At 39.6% G+C, this 24605-nt stretch overlaps 1 protein-coding gene across 2 annotated transcripts in view; it reads left to right on the forward strand.

The window, feature by feature from the left end:
• LOC308691897 (activin receptor type-1-like) overlaps nt 1–24605 on the forward strand; it is a 92409-nt gene that overhangs the window by 40775 nt on the left and 27029 nt on the right. For both annotated transcript variants that reach the window (XM_081367479.1, XM_081367480.1), the window contains exon 2: nt 10079–10152. In XM_081367479.1, the coding sequence (XP_081223605.1) occupies nt 10086–10152 (67 nt within the window). In that variant the 5' untranslated portion in view covers nt 10079–10085. The remainder of the gene's footprint in view (nt 1–10078; nt 10153–24605) is intronic.

Below are 24605 nucleotides of genomic sequence, written 5' to 3' on the forward strand. Positions count from 1 at the left end.
ATAATGTTCATGCACCAACAGCAACATTACACACTATTTAAAATGAAAAAAGTGAAATCACAATCAACCACCCCTTTAACAGAATCCAAAATTCAATTTCACATTCAATTTCACCTTTTAATTCATTTAGAAGCATTTGAAAGGAAAAGTATGGAGTCCGTCCTACCTTAAAGGGATAGTTCACCCAAAAATGAAAATGCTGTCATCATTTAGTCACCCTCATGTTGTTCCAAACCTGTATGATTTCCTTTCTTCTGCTGAACACAAAAGAAGATATTTTAAAGAAGGTTGGTAATTAAACAGTTGCTGGTCCCCATTGACTTCCATAGTATTTTTTTTCCTACTATGGAAGTCAATGGGGTCCATCAGTCGTTTGGTTACTGACTTTCTTCAAAATATCTTCTTTTATGTTCAGCAGAAGAAAATAAGTCATACAGGTTTGGAACAACATGAGGGTGAGTAAATGAGGACAGCATTTTCATTTTTGGGTGAACTATCCCTTTAAGACCTTTATAGCCTGTCCAGGAATGGTCCCTCTGTCGCACATGTTTCTGCAGTCTGGCAGAATGAAGATAACAAGTTCCTTGTCCCCGTCCACCACAGAGGGAGATTCCGAGGACACCTGAAGCTGGCTCACCGAATTGTGGTAGATTTTTCCCTAAGCACCTGACTTATGTTTACCTGGGGCATCTCCAATCGAAACCCAAGCATCTATAGTCGACACTTAATAATATTTCTACTCTAGCACTGCGTCTACAGTCGACAACTGGCTTCAAGACTGATGACGTCTTGTCTCTTTTTACACTAGTACTCGGGAATTATGGAATGCCAAACCTAATGTAATAATAATTAAATACATAAATAAATATATGAAGAAATGTAAAAAATAAAATAAATAAATAAATTAGTATTTATACTTTTATTTCCTTATTTATGTATAATTGTATTTTTTTATTTATTTTTTTGGTTTATTTTTTATATTCAAATTTATGTATGTATATGTATTTATGTCTACATTTATTTATTTATTTATTTATTTATTTATTTATTTATTTAAACATTTATTTACAAATTTCTTCCTCTGTATGCTAATGAGGGGGGCGTGTTTTACCTCAGACATAGCAATTGAGCTCAGAGTGGCAGTGCTGAAGCTTTGAGGCCACAGTGACACCTTGTGGTGTGACCAACCAATATGCAAGAGGTTTGTGTGTCAGGGTTCTGTCACCTCGGTCTAGTGTGTTTCTTGGTTTTGTGACAGAACCCTGACACTCCTGAATTCTCCTGTCTTTGTCTGTGTGTCTTGCTGTGTATCTGATTTGTGCTGTGTCACACGCAGCTAGTGTTTCTCACTGGCTGCGTTCATGTTATCTTGTTCTGTGTGAACACACAGCTTATGGGTGTCTATCATTAGCTGCATGTTCGTGTCTTGTTCTGTGTAAGTTCATGGCTAGCGATTGGTTATTGGTGGTTATGTGCTTGTGTGTGATTTCATGTTTGATGTGAGCACATGGCTGGTCTTGTTATGCTTCCCTGTGCCATGTGCTCTCTTGTCTATTGTCTGACCCTGCCCATCTTGTTATCTGATTATTGGTTCAGTTTCCCCACCTGTCCTCCCTTGTTACCTGCCTTGTTTGCTGTCCTATTTATTCCCCTTGTGTTTGCTGTCCTGTGCCAGATCGTGTGTTTTCTGCCTAGTCAAGTCTAGTCTGTAGTGTTTTCCCCCACGGGGTAGTTTCTGTTTGTGTTTTGTTTTACTTTAATAAAGCCTCTATTCCTAGACTAGTGATGGCAAAATGGGGCTTCCTGAACCACTGAGACCTCGCAGCCCATTGCTTCACCCAAAGGTTCATTACTCGAAGCTTCATTCAGCATTGCTCACTAGTGACACCTAGCTACTGTGCAAAGAAATAGCAGACAAATTAATTCATTTTGAACCAATGACCTGAGCAGACATTTGTCCATTGCCTGGGTATAAAATAAAATATCTTTCTCTGTCTGAATTTACTTGTGCAGAGACAACTGTCACACACACAATTAATTAATTATTCATAAATTGTTTGGATAGTAACTGTATGAGCAGAAAAAGTGACACTGTGTTGAGTGCAGTGCTTATGGTGGAGGGAGTATAATAAAGTAAACTGCAACAGAATAGTCTGGGGTGGGAAAAGTTAAAAATTGTTTCTGGGGGGTTTTGTGCAGTGAACTGTTACTAGTTTTAGTGCAGTGTTGTGCTTATGGGACTGGGGAATTTTTTCAAGTGTGTTGGGGTTTAGACAATTCCTCTTCTTGGACAAAACCTCTCCAGCCACAGAGGATGCAGGGGAACATAAAAATGCCAGTGCCAGCTGGTATAAATGAGGACACTGATGCCACTGTTGAGACCAGACGGGAGGATTTCATCTTTCTTGCTGGCTCCGTTACCAGGAAAAAGGAAGAGGTCACAAAAAGCAAACAAATCCAAAAGGGCAATCCAAATCAAAAAGCAGTCCAGTCCAGATCCAAAAATCCAAACCAATCCAAATAATCTTATCTAATTAATATAACAAGACTATAATATAGCTAGGCCTACTATAATTCATAATAACAATATACTATAACTATTCTAACCTGATATAATGTAATAATATACAGCCCTAACACATAAATGACACAATAACGACAATGACAATGATAGTTATCTAACTCTCTGCCTCTCTGACACTAGGCTACTACACCTGCTTTTACTACTCCAGACAACACCCACAAGGTGGCGCGAGTTTCGAACCCCCTTTTTCCGGAAGCGACACTCAGACCGAACCGATGATGTCTCCACACAAACCGAGGCCTCGTTTGTCATTAGTCACGTGATTTTCACGTTACCAACACAAGCCTCGAATCGCGGCTTCATCTGGCACACCCATTTTTTTCTCGACACAAGCTCCGACGCCTCGGTTTAAATGTCACATCACTATCTATTCCTCTGCATCCTTGAGTCCTCACTTATCCCTACCTCAACCCGTGACATTGTGGACGTGCCTGTACAGGTCACGCAGGGAATGATTGAATTAGAGATGGACAATATGGCCAAAATCTTATATCATGGTTTATGTCCTTTAATATCACCCTAACTTTATGTATATAGGTTTACCATTCATAGGCCTACTCTTTATTCTGGACATGGCTGTAAAAAATCAGCTGGTCGGGATTTCTGGAAATGTCTTGGCACGCATGAACAGAAGCCGCTGATAACAGACACTTTGACATGGAAGTGCGTGAAATTATCCACTATTAATCACATTTCATGTAAATGTGCTGGATGAGGCTGATAAGAGCTTGTGTTTTTTTGTTGATGAGACTCGCTCACCAACTCAGAACGAGGAGAGAAACCAGCGCACATTTCACTGAAGTCTACGCAAGCATATTGATCAATGCGTTTGAAACGCGACTAAAGTCCAAAACGCAACAGGAAGTCAGTCATTTTGAATATTGTATTGTGAGTTCAGTATCGTGATATGTATCGAATCGTGACATAAGGGTATCATTACACCCCTATTACACCAGGCTATTAATGCAATGAAACAGAAAGTGGCTATAATTCAGGCATGCAATGTTCAATCTGCCTCATAATTCACATTTGATAAGAGCCCTGCCCTGAACACATCTACATGCCAATATTCAGTTAAAGGGATAGTTCACTTTGAAATTAATTTTTGATATGTTTTAGCTTACCTCAAGGGCATCCAAGATGTAGGTGTCTTTGTTTCCGCAGTAGTTTCAATTTTGATATTTTTAGGTCAAACCGTTCTTGTCTGTCAGTCATATAATGCAGGTCGATGGTCACTGTCTCAAAACACAAGCACAGAGTCCAAATTAAAACAATTCCCCATCGTCCAAATGAAACAATTCCCCATCATAAGTACACATTGATGGCCTAAGACACGAAACGAGCGGTTTGTGTGAGAAAACGAACAGTATTTATATCGTTGTTATCTCTTGAAAACAGCACACGTCAAAATGATCTGACGGCGCGGGCGGGTATAGATATATACATAGATGTCGCCTTGGCTACTGCAGTTCATTGGAACGAAACCGTAGCCAAGCGACATCTAGTGTATATATCTATGCGGGTATAGATGTATACACTAGAATGTCGCCTTCGCTACTGCAGTTCATTGGAACGAAACCGTAGCCAAGGCAACATCTATGTATATCTATACCCGCGCCGTCAGATCATTTTGACGTGTGCTGTTTTCAAGAGATAACAACGATATAAATACTGTTCGTTTTCTCACACAAACCACTCGTTTCGTGTCTTAGGCCATCAATGTGTACTTATGATGGGGAATTGTTTCATTTGGACGATGGGGAATTGTTTTATTTTGGACTCTGTGCTTGTGTTTTGAGACAGTGACCATCGACCTGCATTATATGACTGACAGACAAGAACGGTTTGACCTAAAAATATCAAAATTGAAACTACTGCGGAAACAAAGACACCTACATCTTGGATGCCCTTGAGGTAGAGGTCGACCGATATGGTTTTTTTCAGGCCGATGCCGATCTTTTGAAATCCGGGTTGGCCGATGGCCGATAAATGCTGCCGATTTATTTTGGCCGATATTTGGCCGATTATGTGCTTGTTTTTAACCTCTATTTGAAAGATAAAATGTAACACAAATAATTACTTAAGATAGACAAAATTTCTCAACAAAAACACTTTACCAATCTGCACTTGTACAAAAGACCTTGAGATATGTTTGGTAATTGTACCTGAATGAATTGAAAATTTATTTGCTACATTTCAGATTAATATATTTGTTTTCCTTAACATTTTAATTAACAGTAACTTAAACACTTTGCAGTTTGAATGATATCCTGATAAACAAAATGACGTAGTAGGCTATGTTTTTATGTTTCCACTGTTCGATCGCGCCCGCTCCTCACACACACGCGCGCGCGTTTGCACACAAATATAAGCAAACACTTTGCGACTTTAAACACACGCGACTTTTCGATCTCGATCGCGCCTCTCTCTCTCTCTTCTCTCTCTCTCTCTCTCTCTCTCTCTCTCTCTCTCTCTCTCTCTCTCTCTCTCTCTCTCTCTCTCTCTCTCTCTCTCTCTCTCTCTCTCTCTCTCACACACACACACAACATATTCCAGCATTGCAATCTTTACATCGCAGCCGGAGCTAAAGCGGAGCTACAGATTAGGTGTCCCTAAAGAACCCGCGTATCTAACAGTAGTTCCGCATTACTTTGCACGCGAGTTTTATTTATTTTTATAGCGTGTATTCTCCGTGGAAATTTATACACCGAACCGTGACGCCTGTACCGTTTCGGTTCAATACGAATACATGTACCGTTCCACCAGTGCCGTATTAGCTCCGGGTCTGTCTGTAGCTACCCAACCCTAGCGACAACGACGCTAGCAAAGCAAAGCCAGTCCTTCACTAGCATATAGTTGGTCTCTTTTTTTATTACTTATTTCTCTGCATTGAGTGGCAACCCTCTCAAATATAAGACACACAAACAGAACAAATAAAAGTCTCAGATTCACTGTCTGTAAATTCTTGCTTACTTATTGTGACATGATAGCAACCCTTCTGCTGTGCTAATGCAACCTCAACTACGCTATCAATTTCAAAGTAGCCGAACGTCATGTCGCCTATTCATGTTTTTTCTCTAAGTTGGCAGTAACATATCAAAAGTTTTTAATTCAATATAAAGGAGTTTTCTCCAAGGAACTTGGCTCCTTCCTTAAGCACTGGATGAGGTCTGCTCACTCTGCTGGAGAATGACTTTAGGCGCAGCGTGCGTCGAACGCGTGTTCCACAACAACAACAACACTAGGCTGCCCACAGATGCGCCTGCCTAATAATCGGCTTGATACACCTGGATATTGGCCGATGCCGATTATGTTAAAAATGCAAAAAATCGTCCGATTAATCGGCCGACCGATGAATCGGTCGACCTCTACCTTGAGGTAAGCTAAAACATATCAAAAATTAATTTCAAAGTGAACTATCCCTTTAAAGTTATAGTGTCACCTACTGTCAAAAGGAAGTGACATTGAACACTGTGGCATACTAGCAACATTCTAAAATGTAAAAAAAAAAATTACAAAAAATTACTAAAAATACAAAAGAATTGCTAGTACTGCAACTAGTACTAGCAACATACTAAAATTGAATTGAATGTTAATTCAATTGAATGTTAAACATGCTAGAAACATGCTAAAACAACATAGCAACGCTTGAATAAGTGCTAAAGCATGCTATTATCACCATAAAGCAGGAAGTTATTGTAACTCAGGCATGCAATGTCCAATCTGCCTCAAACTTGTAAAAAAATGTTTGATACCCTGTACCCTGTCCTGAAGACATCTACATGCCAAGTTTAGTGATGGTCATAGCACCACCAGCTGGAAGAAGGAAGTGTGGCAAATACAAATGACTTTGACGTAGTCCTCCTATATTTACCTACTTAAATGCATTTTTCCCACCATGCTCTGTTTTCCTAAAGCCACCGGGTGGCGGTGGCACCAAAGCGAGGGCCCTTTCATTGCTGCTTGCAACTTTAATTATTATTCTTATTATTAGGGCGCGAGCACCAAGGTGCAAGGACCCACTTGGAATTCCCCTGTTTATTATTATTATTATGGCCAAGCACCGAAGGTGCGTAGGCACTTATTGTATTCGTTGGCGTTCTTATTATTCTTCTGTTTCTTCTTCTTCTTCCGCTCTGTCAATGGCAGCCCATAGAACTTTATGGTAAAAAGTTATGCCAAAGAAGGTCTTTCTGAGTGAGTCAGTCAGTTGGGAATACTTTTGTATTGAAAGGACTGAAACTTGTGAACACTGTAAAAAAACGCGGTCTCTGCAGACACCACAGGCTCCACAAATGGCAACAAAAACAAACTGGGCTAACCCGCACCACGAAACATAACAAACTGTTCCAGCCAATAACCGACAAGAAGGATTTGGGGTGGGGTTTGGGGAGTTAGTGCGCGGATGAGGAGGAGGGAGGGTCTAGCTAGTTGTTTGACAATACTTTAAACGTCAATAAGAAGTGACGTCACCCAACATCACTTAGAGCACCTTTAATAAACTTTATTTAACGTAACAGCCATTAAAGGGATAGTTCACCCAAAAATGAAAATTATGTCAGTAATTACTCACCCTCATGTTGTTCCAACCCTTAAGACTTTGGTTCATCTTCGGAACACAAATTAAGATATTTTTGATTAAATCTTAGCGCTGTCTAACTCCTCCATATGCTTCTAAGGGACTGAAACTTGCTGGCCCAGAAAAGTTATTAAAGAGATCGTTAATATAGTCCAAGTGACTCCAGTGGCTCAATCTTAAGTTTATAAAGCGACGAGAATACTTTTTGTGCGCTAAAACAAACAAAAATACGTCACCACGTAGGCTCACTATTGGCCTACGCTGGTCATGCGTGTGATACGTGGTGACGTGCAACAGACGCGCTACGCTTAAACACTACGCGAAAAGACTCGAAGCCCAGAGAGAAGGAAATGAAAAGTGGAATAAAGTCGTTATTTTTGTTTGTTTTAGCGCACAAAAAGTATTCTCGTCGCTTTATAAACTTAAGATTGAGCCACTGTAGTCACTTGGACTATATTAACGATCTCTTTAATAACTTTTCTGGACCAGCAAGTTTCAGTCCCTTAGAAGCCTATGGAGGAGTGAGACAGCGCTCAGATTTAATCAAAAATATCTTAATTTGTGTTCCGAAGATGAACGAAGGTCTTACGTGGTTGGAACAACATGAGGGTGAGTAATTACTGACAGAATTTTCATTTTTGGGTGAACTAACACTTTAATGCACAAATGAAATATGCACACATGAGATATGTTAAATAAATGCTTGTTATATAGTTTAAACTTGGTGCTAAAAATAGAGACTGAATCACGGTCATGTAATCCGTCAAGTCATGTCCCAATAAAGACGTAACTATAACAGCCATGAATGAATGCATGTCGGAAATAAAAGTGCTGAATTTAATTCTCTCTCTGTTGTCTATGCTCATCATTAATCTTGTGAAGTCATGTTCGTACTGCCACTCACCAGGTTGATGCTTCAGCTTGGCCACCGTATGCAGATTTTAACATAATCTTCTCATTTAAAACACCTTAAAGGTAGGGTAGGTAGGATTTTTTGAAAAAAAAAAAAAAAAAAAAACATTCCAAATTTGTTTAAACTGTCTTTATATACCAATACATAATTAAAATGTAAGTACTCTGAAAAAGAGTATAAAAATCGAGTGACTGTAGACCTTTTAATCTGCAATAAACACAGCTCATTATTTCCATTCACTCCCACCCCCTCCCTTCTGAGCTCCTTCCAAAGCCACGCCCCCAAAACACATGAAAGCGCGACGCCAAACGCTCAGGCTCAGCTGGAAGACATTTATTTACCTGAGACGAGTGGACAGGAGCGCAGTACATGCAGTGACATCATGTCAGAATCACATGTAATAAAATACCTAACTTTATCATTATAAATATAAACAAATAAGATTTATTTTAGTACTCACTATCAAGCTAGCATATCGATACTAGTAAAGTTTGATTCGGTAACGAGCTATATTTATAGGTAACGAGCTATATTTATAAGGCAAAGCTAAAAACAGGTTGCATTGATACACGTTTTTCCATTACCATCAGTTAAACTGTGATGAAGGTGAATTTCGTGTAAGATTCATAACATATACGGTGTTTTGCATGTAAGAGTTTCCATAATGAAAACATTGTTGACTCTAATGAAGACTAACGTACACTCCGGAGACAAGTACCGCTTCGTCGGTTCGAGGACAGGTCCGGGGTCGAGGGCGAAGCAGAGGAGGTCGTTCAAGAGTGCGGGCAGGGTCCGAGGAAGTAGTTTTTGCCTTGTTTGCCTTCACTGACTGCATATGCAGGTGCTTTGAATTTTGAATGCTCTTTCTCTGCCATCATTTTACTCTTCGTAGGTTCCGCGCCTCTCAAATCAAACGGGTGCGCGCGCATATGGGCAGATCTAGCGACAGGGGTGGTAGCCATTGGTTGCTAGAGTGAGTGACAGTCGCCCAAACCAATCAATTGTTTCGTCCCGAATGGAAATAATGAGCTGTGTTTATTGCAGATTAAAAGGTCTACAGTCGCTCGATTTTTATTCTCTCTTTTTCAGAGCACTTACATTTTAATTATGTATTGGTATATAAAGACAGTTTAAACAAATTTGAAAAAAAGTTTTTTATAAAAATCCTACCTACCCTACCTTTAAGTGTTATATAATAGATGTTAATATAATTTATTTCACTAATAAACAAAAAATTGCAGCTCTGGAAATTATCCCCGCAAGAGAAGTTCCGTGTAAATGCATAGACAAAAACATTATTAATAATTCTGATAACATGCCAGATGAGATGGATTCGGTAATTGTGATGATGTATTCACTGTTTTTTTATTTAGTGTTTGCGTTTTCCAGCGAATAGTCCAGCGTGTTCCATTCTCTTCACTCTTTAGCCTATCAAACAACACATAAACCTTTAAAAACAAATGTTTATATTTATGCTTATATTTACAGTATAGGGAGTTGATAGACTCCCCTGTCATTTGAAAACATTAGACATTGTAAATTTATTTTGCCTGTTGTTAATATGCTTTTGTTATATAAAAATGCAACTGAAGTAGTCATGTTTTTTCTTTTATTCAGGCAGTTTAGAATGTTTTGTTTTTTTATTTATTTAATTTGTTAGAATTATTTTTACATGCTATATTCATTACCTCTCTGTTTACCTTAACAAAGATTTTATTTAAAAAAGATAATATAGTGACAGTGCACTATAAAGTACATGTGTGACTCTTTTTATGAGTGAGTCAGTAGCAAATACTTTTGTATTGAAAAGGACTGAAACAAGTTTGTAAACAAGGACATTATTTTTTACTTTAAACAACACCTTATAAGACGCAACCGACAAATGCATTGACTAGCGCTGTCCTCAGCGGACATTCAAACTGATTTTTATTATGAATATAAGATTGACCTGTTTCGCTGATTGTTTTCTTTTGGGTCAGTGATAATGTCTGTTTTTCTTTAGGTCTATAATGTTGAGCAGTAAGATGATTCAATTGTTGGTGGTTGTGTTGGCTTCACCTGCTGCCTGTATGGAAGGTAAGACTGACACACTGAAAATCATTTCAAAGATGGTGATTCGGTGATACAGTTGCCAACTTGCCATGTATATTTTCAAATATAATGAGTTCTAGGCATAGACTGTAAAAAATAGGTTCTAGGCTACGCTCACACTGTTAGTTTTTGGAATTGACACCCACATTTACTTACAGGTGTAAGTCTCGAAAATTTCCTGTTTAAACAGCAACTTACAGTAGCGTCTCAAATACTGTCTGTATGAATGTGTAATGGGAGTCAAGCCTGTATTCTCTTACCAGTAACCATAGTGACAGTGACCAAAATAAAATCAAAGAAGTTGACGTCCATAAAAATGAAAAAGTCTTATCAATTTTGAAATGACAAGAGTCCAGTCGTGCCAAATCTTTCGAGTTCATCTGCCAAGTCCGAAACCACACACAAAAAAAAAAACATGAAACACATGAAACACACCATAGACACACGTTTTTGCAGCACAGTGCAAGAGCGGCTCTCTAGCACTGTATGACGTGATGCGTGATAGACAACAAATTTTCCAGAATCCTGTTCACACAGTGCAGGTTTTCTGAAAATGCAGTTGTGAGTCCTGTGTGAGAACTGTGTGTGAACGTAACTTAGTAATTCAGTATCAACACATCAGCCTACTGGTGCACAGCTTAAGCAATCATGATTATTATTTTTTTTTAACATATATGTGTGCATTAAAAGTACAATTTTGGTAACGAGAACGATGCTGAGCCAAGTGAAGAAAAAGATGTGTTCTGGCGACTGCCGTGTTTATTGAACCAATCAGATAAGAGTAAAACAAGAGTCAGCGAGAAGCTCATTTGATTGGCTACATGATGAAGATGGACCCGCCCTGCTCTTCTATGGTGGCAAATCAATGACAAAAATTAACGGAGCACACAACTGATGCTGGCGCGCGCAGTAAATGACATTCGCAAATGGATAACGGTAACTCGCGAGCTCATTCAAAACCTGCGCGCGTGCATGACATCTCCTCTGCATTTAAAGACTTACTGTTTTAATAACCTCAAATGTCATTGGTTACTTCCCCTTTTCCGGAAGTCAGTTGTGATTGGACGCCTTTTCAATGACCCGTAATTCACTTGACTTCAGACATGATATTTGTTTTATTTATTCATATTAACCCTCTGAGGTCGGCAAAACGCGCTTACTCCGTCATTTATGGTCATACAGAAAAAAGAAATATAAAAAAAGAATCTGTGATATTTTTACTTTTGTAGGTGTCCACTTACAATCAAATCAAAACATTGTGCTTTTGTAAAATAAAGAAAATAAACAGGGTGTGCGTTCTGCCTCTCCGTCGCGGTGAACTTTTTTTTCTTGAGCACGTCTATAAACTGAAACAAAACTCAGCGAATACTTGTCACACATTTATGAGCCATATACCTTTATAAACATTTAAGTGTGTACTTTTAAATGATCTGATTCAAACTGAAAACAAATATTCTCTGTTTAAGTAATTTGTATAAAACCAACAAGATGTCCAGCTTCTCAAACGCTTCCTAATTATTTTTTAATTTGAACACGCCCACTTGCGCAAAAGATATTCACATGCAAATCTCCACATAGAACGCGAACGCGCTCGTTACCTCAAAAACAAAACACCAAAACACTTCACAAGTCTCTGCTTTTCGTCGAGTTTGAAAGACGCGCCGTGAGCTTACATTGGAATTACCTCAGAAGAAGAAGAACGCGATTTGAAGACAAGAAAGATATAAGGTAAGAAATTCTTACATATTAGTTTGTTATTGTTGCATAAATTTCACATTGCAGTTGAACTGTTGCTAGATATATGGTGAATATTATAATATTTAGACCCGTGTTTACTCTTACTGTGTTTGTGGATATCTGCTCAAATGTAGATATGTATATGGTAACTATAATGTTTTATATTTGAGCGCGATCGCATTTGAATGTATCATATTTGGATCGCGATCGCGTTTGAAAAGCACCAAACGGCTTCATGTTTTTACTATTATCTCATTTCATATCATCATAACGAATGGAAACATTTGAAGTAACATGATAATCAATATATTTTTCTCTAGCTTAGTTGTTACTGAAATATTTTGGAAGATTTATAGGCTGATATGGTTATTGTTGTTATTATTTTATGCAGCACTGCGCATAGCCTATGCCTACAAGGCACAACAAACCTGGTGTTCATTATATTATATATTGTTGGAAACATTTGTGTGTGTGTGTATGTGTGTATTCTGTGAATTTTAAAAAGCAATTTTAACCAGAAAAATCAAAAAATTATTCCCAAAATCGTGCAGGCCTATAGTTTCTCTTGATATCAGTATGTTCACTTTTTTTTTTCTTTCAGGGCCCAGATGCCACTCCTGCTGACTTCAACATTCACATGAGTCTCTGTACATGAACATGGTAAAGTGAAAATCAAACATCTTGGAAATGAAAGGTATGTACAATGTTTTTAGGAATGGCACAAAGGTCTCTGTCTTTGGATAATTGTTTTCAATGAGTGCTTTTTTGTCATTTGTTTTGTATCTTTGGATTATGTTGTGTTGTAAATAAATCCAAAAAATCTAAAAAATCTAAAAGCCATTCTTTTTTAAATCTCCTCATTCTTTGTGCAAGGTTGCTCAGAATGATAGGGCCTGATAGCTCCTAATAGGCCTAATAATTTGTCTTTCTCAGGTGTGAAAAGCTTACATATTAATGAGCGCATAAAGCTTTTTCACACAAAACACGTCGTAAATTTTTTAAATCAATATATTGTCTTATCTGAATGAGCAGTCAGGGTGATTTTCACATAGTTTTGGAGCAAATATTCTAGGCTATGTCATACAATTTTCAAAAGTCTTGTGAAGAAATAATCAGTATGGGTTTCATGACCTTATTTCAGTGAGAATTTTTTTTTGTATTTTCACAAACCACGCATAAATGTCATTATCTCAAAACAACAAACTTTTACACACATGCTGCTGATATATTATTGTAGCAGAGTTTGTGCTGAATACAGTGTAATTAGACTTTAGCCATGAAAATGTCACAAGTAACAGAAATAAGCACAAATGTCAGAGCATGTCAGAACACCTCCAAGGCCCAGAAAACACCTCAGACCCCAGAGGGTTAATGTGTAATGTGATTTAATGCATTGGTAATATAGAATAGATTCTTACCAGATACTTTATTAACAGAAAGTCGTACTAGTGATTGCATTGTGTTGTTTAGAGATATTTACTGACTGTAATGACGCATTTCCATGGTTATTAGCATTGTAAATCTACCAAAATTCTTATACATTTTTACATTTTATATTTATTACAATGATTTGTGTCATTGGCATTAAAATATCTAAAATGAAATGGGAATGCAAAGTCATATTTGCTGTAGTTCACCACTACATTACCACTATACTCCCATTCACCACTATTAACATTTACCCAACCAAAATTATATTGGATCTGAACCTCAGAAATGTAAAAAGTGTCCATTAAATAGTTGTAAATATAACAAGGGCTTTGGATGAAAGATAAATGACTTGTTTATATCAATAAGCAAGAGTTTTTGTGTAAGCTTTTTGTTATCATCCTGTGTATTACTATTATGTCAATTTTGAGTGGTTCATTATATTTTCTATTAAATGTAAAAGGGTTTCTGGCAGCATAAATGCATTTCTTTTTTTTTATATTTTATGTTCAGATGGGTTGTAATCATTCATGCTGTGTACTGTACTTGCCTCATACTTTCTCTTATTAGGTTATTCGCTTACAAAAAGTTAGATGATTAAGATCACTATATAATTGTTGTAATATCTACTTTGCTGGGTTTAAGATGGGTTTAATAATTTGCTGGGTTTCATTTTGTTCCTCTGTATTTTGTAGCAAATTCTGAAAAGGACTTTGTAAGCTTTGTAACTTTGTATAATTAATGCTGTGTACTGTATCTTAACTTGAGAAGCCAGAACCCCTTTTACATTTATTAGAAAACCATTTATATTACGTAAAAATGTATACGAATTTTACGAATTACGTAGATTTACAATGCTAATAACCATGGAAATGCGTCATTTCAGTCTGTAAATATCTCTTAACAACACAATGCAGTCACTAGTAAGACTTCCTGTTAATAAAGTATCTGGTAATAATCTATTCTATATTAACAATGCCTTAATTCACATTACACATTAATATAAATAAATAAATAAATAAATAAATAAATAAATAAAACAAATTAAGTGATGTCTCATGTCTGAAGTCAAAGACAGGCATTGTAACCAATGACATTTGAGGTTATTAAAACAGTAAGTCCCGCCCTTCGACTGCCAAAAATAAAAGTGTTTGAGCAAGCAAAAGCAGCAGGTGAGAGGAGATCAAGCATGAGAGCGTGGGGAATGATCATGCGCGTGTGCGAGGGCTTTTATTGCGCGCAGGGTTTGAATGAGCTCGCGAGTTCCCGTTTCCTCGCGTGTAGATCTGTTATCTTCTCGCGAAAGTCATTTACTACGCGCACCACTATCAGTTGTGCGCTCCGTTAATTTTGTCATTGATTTTACTCTTTTTAATCTTCGCCTTGCAAAACTCAAGAGTGAGAGAATCGTGCCAAGACTGTAAACACAGCTAAAAGAAATCCGCAACTCTACTAATCGGGTTATTTCGGGAACTTGTTTGCCTCATGTGCACAAGTAATTTAGACATTTGCAACAGTTTATTTTTTACACAAATGTTCATTTTACGCGATCAATCTGTTTTGCTGTTCCTGACTGTTGTTTTCGGTATTTGTGCGAAAAAAAGAAAAAAAGAAACATGCCAAAAGAGTAAGAGCAGAAAAATGGAAGTCAGAAGAATACAGATCATATTTATTTTGTGTATGCATGAAATGTACTCGGTTACTAACGTAACCTCGGTTCTCTCTAGAAGAGGGAACGAGTACTGCGTAAGTATCTTACGCTCGGGGAAAATCCCTTTTCTGCGAGATATTGAAGCCAAGAAAATTATCCTTAATTTTGTATTAATGTAAAACGTGTTGCGGCAGCATACAGACATAGGCAAGACGGCTCGCGTGCCTATTCGCTGTTCTGCAGCAACTGCAGCAACTGCAGCAGCCTATCGAGCGAGGCCTAGCGTGACGTCAGACCCAATGAGGGTGCTTCGCGCCCGCTGCGTCATGTCCCGCCGAAACGGGCGTGGCTTAGGCCTATAAATCCGGCTCACAGGCAGCTGATATCTGGTTTTTCATCGCCGAAGCGAACCAGAACGTGTGCATGCACGGCAAGATACACAGTACTCGTTCCCTCTCCTAGAGAGAACCGAGGTTACGTTAGTAACCGAGTACGTTCTCTTACGAGAGGTCTCTTGTACTGCGTAAGTATCTTACGCTAGGGGACCCAATGTAAGACGCCGTGCGTGCTGGGATCTGACACCAAAGACCCAAGGGCGAAAGCCCGGGGTTCATATAGTGCACAATCACCAGGGGAACTCACAGGGAGTCCGGGAAGAGGGAGGGGCGGAGCCACGCTCTTCCACATATAGCAGCGTCCCTCAGACGCAAATTACATCACATAGACAGGGCGGAGTACGGCCTGAACTGATGGAAAATTGCGGGTCTTAGTCATTTGCCCATAAGCATTTTATGGTCGATCAGCGAGCAGTGCTCATCGAGCAGTGCTCAGCAGACACAGTATTCTGAACCGATAGCATCAGAACAGACAGTACTGGTATATTTAGACCGACAACAGCCTGGCCTGTAAGGCGGGAACCTCTGGGTTATAAAACTTTATAAATGTAGACGGGGAGGCCCAGCCTGCCGCCATACATATATCTTGCAAGGCAATCCCACTTGACCAGGCCCACAAGCCATGCTTCTCGTGGAGTGTGCTCTGACACCCAACGGGCACTGCATACCCTTGGAAGTGTACGCCAGTGCAATGGTGTCAACTATCCATCTGGATAGGCTCTGTTTCGCGGCTAGTCCCTTGGAACGTCCGCTGAACGAAACAAAGAGCTGCTTAGTCTGTCTGAAGACAGATGAGCGAGACACATAAGCTCTTAATGCCCCTGACTGGACAAAGGAAGCTTGCGTCTCCTTCTTCGTCAGAGACTGGTAGGGCTGACAGGGAAATGACCTGCGCCCTAAACGGTGTGTTGAGGGATTTTGGAACATAACCGTGCTTAGGTTTGAGTATAACTCTTGAGTCATTAGGCCCAAACTCCATGCACGTCGCGCTTACTGAAAGTCCCCTATGCGCTTCACTGAAGCGAGAGCCAGAAGAAACACTGTCTTGAAAGACAGGTGTTTAAGATCAATCGTCTGTAAAGGCTCGAATGGGTCACCTTTCATGGCTTCCAGCACCGAAGAAAGGTCCCATACAGGGACTGAGGGAGGTCTGGGAGGATTCAGTCTCTTAGCTCCTCTAAGGAAGCGGATGACTAAATCGTTCCTTCCTATTGACTGACCAAGCGTTGTTTTTGAGAACGCTGCTATGGCCGCCACATAAACTTTTGAGCGTGGAAGGGGTCCTGCCCTTGTCCAACAGCTCTTGTAGAAAGGAGAGAACCTCCGTCACCCCACAGTCTGGGGGCGACATGCCACGAGCTGTGCACCAGCTGGAGAACACTGACCATTTCGAGGAATAGAGACGTCGCGTAGACGGAGCTCTAGCCTGCGTGACCGTGTTTAACACTCCGCTTGGGAGGTCAGCGGGTACCCATTGATGGCCCAAACATGAAGGGACCACAGCTCTGGGCGCGGATGCCAAATCGAGCCCTTGGCCTGAGAGAGGAGGTCCCTCCTCACTGGCACTGGCCATGGGGCAGTGCTCGCTAGCTGCACCAGAACTGGGAACCAGGGTTGGTTTTTCCAGAACGGCGCTACGAGTAGCACTGAGCATCCTTCTTCCCTGATCCGTTCTATCACCTGAGACAGGAGAGAGATGGGAGGAAAGGCATAGAGCGGGCGGCGGGGCCATACATGAGCCAGCGCGTCCCTGCTCTTGGAGAAAAATTCCAGACAGTGAGCGTTTTCTTGAGGCGCAAACAGGTCTACTTCCGCTCTGCCAAATTTCTTCCACAGCAGCTGGACTGTCTGTGGGTGTAGAGACCACTCGCCTGTCGGAACATTGTTCCTGGACAGTCTGTCCGGTCCTATGCTTAGGAGCCCTGGCACATGCGCTGCTCTCAGCGAGAGCAGGTTGCTCTGAGCCCACACCAGGAGGCATTCTGTCAGCCTGTGCAGGTTTCGGGACCTGAGGCCGCCCTGGTGATTTATGTAGGACACCACTGACATGTTGTCCGAGCGGACCAGGACATGGTGTCCTCTTATTTGGGGACAAAAACGTGTCAGCGCGTTGTCTACTGCCAACATTTCGAGGCAGTTTATGTGTAGAAGCTTCTCCCGTTCTGACCATTGGCCGAAGAACGATCTGCCCTCGAGCAGCGCTCCCCATCCCGAGGTGGATGCGTCCGTAGACACCACCTTCACACTCGAGGAAGTCCCCAGGCTTACACCTGATCGGTACCAGTCGTTTGCTTTCAAGGTTTCAGAGCTGCGATGCATTTCTGATTGACCTTGAGACGAAGCAGACCGGAAGCCCACACTCGGCGCGGTACTCACGCTTTCAGCCAGAACTGTAGCGGGCGCATGCGAAGCAAGCCCAGCTAAAGTACTGATGATGCTGAGGCCATGAGACCTAGCATCCTCTGAAATTTCTTGAGCGGGACAGATGCGCCGCAGCGGAAAGAGCTCGCTGCGCGCTGAATGTCCAGTACGCGCTGTGGTGACAGTCGCGCTATCAAAGACAGCGAGTCCAGTTCTGTGCCCAGAAAAGATATTATCTGTCTGGGGACAGAGAGCTCTTCGCCCCAATTGACTCTGAGACCCAGATTCTCGAGGTGATCGAGTAAAATGGTCCTGTGCTCTATGAGCTCCGAGTGAGATTGAGCTAGAATCAGCCAATCGTCCAAGTAGTTCAATACTCGCATGCCCTGTAGTCTGAGGGGTGCGAGCGCTGCGTCCATGCACATCATAAATGTATGGGGTGCTAGGGACAAGCCGAACGGTAGGACTGTGTACTGATATGCCTGGCCCTCGAAGGCGAATCTCAAATATCGCCTGTGACTTGACGCTATCTGTATTTGAAAATACACGTCTTTCAGATCTATTGACACAAATCAATCTCCTCGCCGAATCTGCGTGAGGATTTTTCTGGTCGTGAGCATTCTGAACTGTCGCTTTGCAAGCACTCTGTTCTGTTGCCTTAGATCTAGTATGGGTCTGAGACCCCCGCCAGGAAGTATCTGCTGTATAGCCCTCCTTCGCTCTGAGCTTGAGATAAAGGCTCTATGGCCCCTTTGCTCAACAGTTTAAAAATTTCGGCTCGAAGTAGGTGTGCTACTTCTGTTTTTACCGTGGTCTCGAAGCGCGTCGCATAGCGGCGTGGGCACATTTACCACGTTTAATGCGCAATCGATCTGGGTCGATTTCATGTGCGCGAGCCCTGTGTGACGGGCTGTGTTTGTGTGTAGGAATGAGCACTGGGCAGTGGGCATTTTGTCTACACTCATAACACCATCGGCCGTGGCCGGGACACCAGAAAATACACTCTTATGGGATTTATCTGGGTAGCCGTAAAAACGGCGTTTGTGTGCAGGCAAGCGGGCTGTGTCGCCGACTTGTTTACTGCAGAATACACTGGAACAGTCGCATTTACTGGAACTGAACGAGCGAGAAGTTGCCATAGAAACAGAGAGCGTCAACATGCTGGCGTTTGTTTGCAGGGGTGCGTGTATTACAACAGGCTCGTTGGGGGGTGGGATGAGCAGTCTCAGAGAAGGATGCCAGGTGAGTCCTCAGAGTCACCATAGGCAGTAACTAGCTCGCAGTGAGGGCAGTCGCCGTCAGCGAGCGCGAGAGCTGCGTGATCCTCAGGAAAGGGGCGTCTTGGCTCTTTTAGTGCAATGAGAGTGTGTGTCGCGGTGGCGAGCACACACACATACACAAAACACAGTAGCAGAGAAAGGATATAATGCCGGATAGTGCAGCAGGAAGGCGACAGAAGGCGGCGCGGCCAGCAGCTTCAGAGTGTCGACTCGTCCCGCTGAAAGGCTTCTTCAGACGGCGCGGCTTCTCTCCGGATCCAGCGATGCGAGAGCTTCGCTGAAGAGATGAAAAATCAGATATCAGCTGCCTGCGAGCCGGATTTATAGGCCTAAGCCACGCCCGTTTCGGCGGGACGTGACGCAGCGGGCGCAAAGCACCCTCATTGGGTCTGACGTCACGCTAGGCCTCGCTCGATAGGCTGCTGCAGTTGCCGCAGAACAGCCAATAGGCACGCGAGCCGTCTTGCCTATGTCTGTATGCTGCCGCAACGCGTTTTACATTAATACAAAATTAAGGATAATTTTCTTGGCTTCAATATCTCGCGGAAAAGGGATTTTCCCCGAGCGTAAGATACTTACACAGTACGAGAGACCTCTTGTAAGAGAACTGCAGTTTCACAATGCATGCATTACACTTACGAATAACAGAACAATGCTGCAAAAAATATATATATATAATTCTTACACTTGAAAGGCGATTTACACCTTTACGAATCTTCTCTTGAACATGCTAATTTTATTTATGCTTGCAAACTTATATACACTTTCACAAATCTTACCCTGGGCATGCGATTCTTTATGGCATCATATTACCTTCATAGGGAGGTCTTCACAGCAGGCTTGTGCACAATTCAGAATTGAATTGAGAATGACTCCTTAATTCCAATTCAATTCTTGAATTTGAATTTGAATTGATGTCAAAAACAGCATCTAGAATTACAATTCGAATTTGAATTAAAGGAAGCAGAATTGCAATTCAATAAAAATTCAAAGAAATTCATATACATATTTTAAGTGAAGTGTTTAACAATGAAGCTTTATAGTATATGTCAGATATGATTGCATTATAAATTATATTAGTTTGAACTACTTGTACAGATTACATTAAAAGGATATGTTTTCCCCAAGCAAAGAATGTTAAAAGCTCTAGTCACAGAACAAATAATTAAGTTTGATTTATTGTAATTGTAATTTTGTGGAACATGATGGAACATGACTCCATTTCCCAGAATGCTTTACTTTAACCAGGTATTTAAAATGGTTGATAAACAATTTCAGGTGGACATTTGTTTGAAAGCACAATTTGATGGGCAACACTGGACTTTTTAAGTTTCAGAAGTCCCTTACAACTTCAGATTACAAAGGTTGATAGATTTGACACCTGTAACAACAGCGACATGGAAAATAATAGCAGGCATAAAAGGTCATCTGTACTAGTTCATCTAGTTCAGAACCAATTCCATCAAGAACACCTGGAAACCACAGAGCCATATAAGCACTGCAGTGCTCCAGTCTGTGGCTCTGTCAAGGCTACTTCAAATTTCAAAAGGCATCTACAAGTAAGTTAACAGACAGACAGACAGTCTTCTATTTTGAAAACCATCTCTTCATGGTATTATGCAACTGATATTTGATATAACTAGTGTTGGGGTCACTACTCAAGAACATGTAATACACATTATTCACTTTTAAAAATACCATGATGCATTAACTTACTTGTTATTCTCTATGGATAGTAACTCATTAATCTACTCATTACATTACTGTAGTGCAACACAGCAAGAGCCTGGCATATAGCTCATAAAGGGTTATACACACCTTTAACTCACAACACAACAGTAACAGTAATATTAATGTGCTACATTACTCAGTTACAGCCAAATATGATTATATTATTATGGCATTACTTTGTAAGGAGTTACCCCCAACACTGGATATCATATGTGTGGAAGCATGGAAGCACACTTTTTACTTGTTACTTATTGTAAATCAAGAAAACAATTATTGTCAATTGTGGAATTAATATAAATATCTGTTCTCTTAGTAATATACATTGAGGTACTTTTTTTCCTACAGAAGAAACATCAGGAAATCTTGATGTACTGTGAAACCAGCGATTACACAATCCAGCCAAACCAGAATGAAGATCATGGTAATCCTTCTGAAATAGCCAGTTCCAGCTCTAAGTGGTCATCAACTAATAGACGACAAGTTGCTCTTACTGACAGTGTTGTTATTGCAAATGGTCTCCTCCCTCTCTGTACTGTTGAAAATAAGGATTTCATTCATTTTTTGCATTGGAATAAATGATAACTGCATTTACAACAACTTTGTGTTTGTGTGATTACTTTGAAATGAAAATTACATTGGAACAAAACTATTTAAACAATTTATTTCAAGAATATCTATCTAATATCTATTTTAGAACAAAATGTATGCAGGGTTGAGGTTATTAATTACAAAATTAATGTAATTGTATTTAGTTGTATTACTGAGGTAAAATGTTTAATTCAATTAGTTACTAATCAGCTTAAAACGAAATTGCTTTGCATTGATAAAGTTATCCAAATAAAGTAATCCAAACCACATTTATAATGGGTAACTAATAACAGTAAGCAATAACATTTCCAAAGTAACCTTCCTAACACTGAATGCATGCAAGACTCAACACATTCTTTCTGTTGTGTGACTGTGGAGTTTCTTTGAATTGCCATGAATTTAATTCTACTTCCTGTCATTCCAATTCAAATTCAATTCAACGTCCTGTGGGGCGGAGTAAATTCAATTCAAATTCCAATTCATGAATTGAATGGAGACCAATTCTGAAATTCTGAATTTTGCACAAGCCTGCTTCACAGGGGAGTCTTATCACGGTATTTGGTATTATCACGATATTGAAATAAGTCGCAAAAAGTGTTGTCATACTAAAACCGGTTTAGTAACTTTTTTTATTATAACAAAAAATAACATATAAATACATATATGAACATATAAATACAATAAAGCAATACACAAAACATGTATAAAACAAATGTTTCGAACAGATTAAAGATTAAAAGGCTTATAAAGAACAATAGGCATCCCTTTACAATAAGGTCCCATTAGTTAATGTTAGTTAATGCATTAACTAACATTAACAATAAGCAATAGCTACATTTGTTACAAAAGTTATTTTCATATTTAAAAAATACAACTTACCATTTTTAGTTTCTCACGTTCATTAAATAATACAATTACAACTTTTGATTTTAATGATGTATTTTTAAATGATAGCATTAAGTATTTTTCATTTTCAGTTTAAGTTACCTGATAAATTAACTAATGGAGCCTTATTGTAAAGTGTTACCAAACAATAAAGACTCATAATAGTTTCAATCAATATCTATGGCATGTTGTAGTCCAGATTCAAATATAAAAATGTTTAAAGGAGAACTCCGGTCTATTTTAACATTGAGCTCATTTTTTTGTACATTTGGAGTGCTGTCAATACAGAGAACAACGACAAAAATCGGTGTTGCCTACACCGAGTTATTCTATTTTTAAAATTTGCACCCTATTGACTTCAATGGGGCAAGTAGTAAGCCTGCTTTTTAGCCTCTTAACATCCTTGATGTGTCATTACAAGTGCACAGAAAATGTGAGTGATTCCTTCCGAGTGAACACGGGTGAATCTGACTGCAGTAGATGTTAGAGATATTAATAAAAATGAAGTTAATTCAGCCAGCGCTCATACCTCTGTTTACATCCTGTTTTCGGTGGAAGGCCATAGTAATCGATTGCCGAGTTCACGCGCGTGATCATAGGCACTAAACCTATGCGCGTGAACTCGACAATCGATTACTATGGCCTTCCACCGAAAACAGGATGTAAACAGAGGTATGAGCGCTGGCTGAATTAACTTCATTTTTATTAATATCTCTAACATCTACTGCAGTCAGATTCACCCGTGTTCACTCGGAAGGAATCACTCACATTTTCTGTGCACTTGTAATGACACATCAAGGATGTTAAGAGGCTAAAAAGCAGGCTTACTACTTGCCCCATTGAAGTCAATAGGGTGCAAATTTTAAAAATAGAATAACTCGGTGTAGGCAACACCGATTTTTGTCGTTGTTCTCTGTATTGACAGCACTCCAAATGTACAAAAAAATGAGCTCAATGTTAAAATTGACCGGAGTTCTCCTTTAAGTTTGAAAACAAATGGCCTATTAAGTGTTTACTTATTTTGTGCTGTGATGAACACCATTGTGAATACAACAATCTGAATGGATGTTTGAAACATTTAAATACTCTTCAGAAACCGAAAGTAGTGCAGCAGCTTGGTTTACGGGGTTGTTAGTGTAACGGTTGCATTTCTGCTGTTCAACAAGCACCATCTGCTGGTAGAGAGCGAATGTGCATTTTCATTCAGCACGTCTCCTTCACTCGTTCTGCCACGCGCTGCTCGTGCCTGTTGGGCTTGTTTATGTCAGACTGAGCGCATGTCTCTTTGACTCAGCATACACTAGTGTTGTGCATTTTAATCAGTTGATAGGAAAAGTATTCTTTAAAAAAAATTTGGAATAATTTGTGCTAAATAATTATTCACGATATTTTAAAGTGCCCACGATAACAATATCATACATGTTCATTATCGTGATATATTATATTACCGCATACTGGCACGTCTAATATCAAATTATATAAAGAGTCCACATAATTCATACATTTATGCACACCAAAGCACACACAAGAAAAAAAAAATTACAGAACAAAACTTTTCAGAATTCAGTGTACAGTGCAGCAGCAAAGAGCTTATTTAATGCTTATTAGAGCTTGTTTATGTTTTAGACATGTCAAGTTGCTATATGGAACAGGATCACATGGACCCCCTAAAAAAGCCTAAACCAACCACCTTGACCTGACTGCATTATATGCCTATTACAGTACACAAATTTATTCAGAATTACTAAAAACAGCAACATACACATAAAAACATTATCCTGAATGTGTGTGGAAACAACATGAATGTACTGAAATGTGTCATAATTTCAATGTTCAATTTCAAGGTTGTTTGAATGAATTTCACTTATACTTGAAAATTGCACTGAAAACTTTTCCGGAGTTTAGCAGCGTAAAAGGATCTAATCTCAAACAGAGAAGCAAATTGGGGTTATGGGGTTAGAATATGGAATTGTCCCTAATCATTAGGCAGGTGGAATTTTGTAGTACTACTGTAGCAGTGTAAATACTACTTTGTAATCTTGATGAGCCTGCTACTGAAAAGTAATCATACTAATAATATATGGCCTGCTGCTGAGTTTGGAGGAGGAGGATGAGGATGATGAGGATACATACACAGAACACTGAGAAATAAGTAGTTAAGACAAAAAAAAAAAAAGCAAGAAATAAACATGTTAAAAGATATAGTAAAATATTTCCTTGGTTATACCATCATATAATAGATTTTGACTTTATTCTGTATGTTAGTTTTAATAATCAACCTCTGGGACATAAAAGTGACCATAGCTGAAGAAAGAGAGATAGCCATGTTTCTTGGATAAGCATCTCATAATTGTAGATAGAAGGGAAATGTCTTTCTTATGT

The sequence above is a fragment of the Scardinius erythrophthalmus genome, assembly GCF_964197995.2.
Source record: "Scardinius erythrophthalmus genome assembly, chromosome: 6".
NCBI lineage: Eukaryota > Metazoa > Chordata > Actinopteri > Cypriniformes > Leuciscidae > Scardinius > Scardinius erythrophthalmus.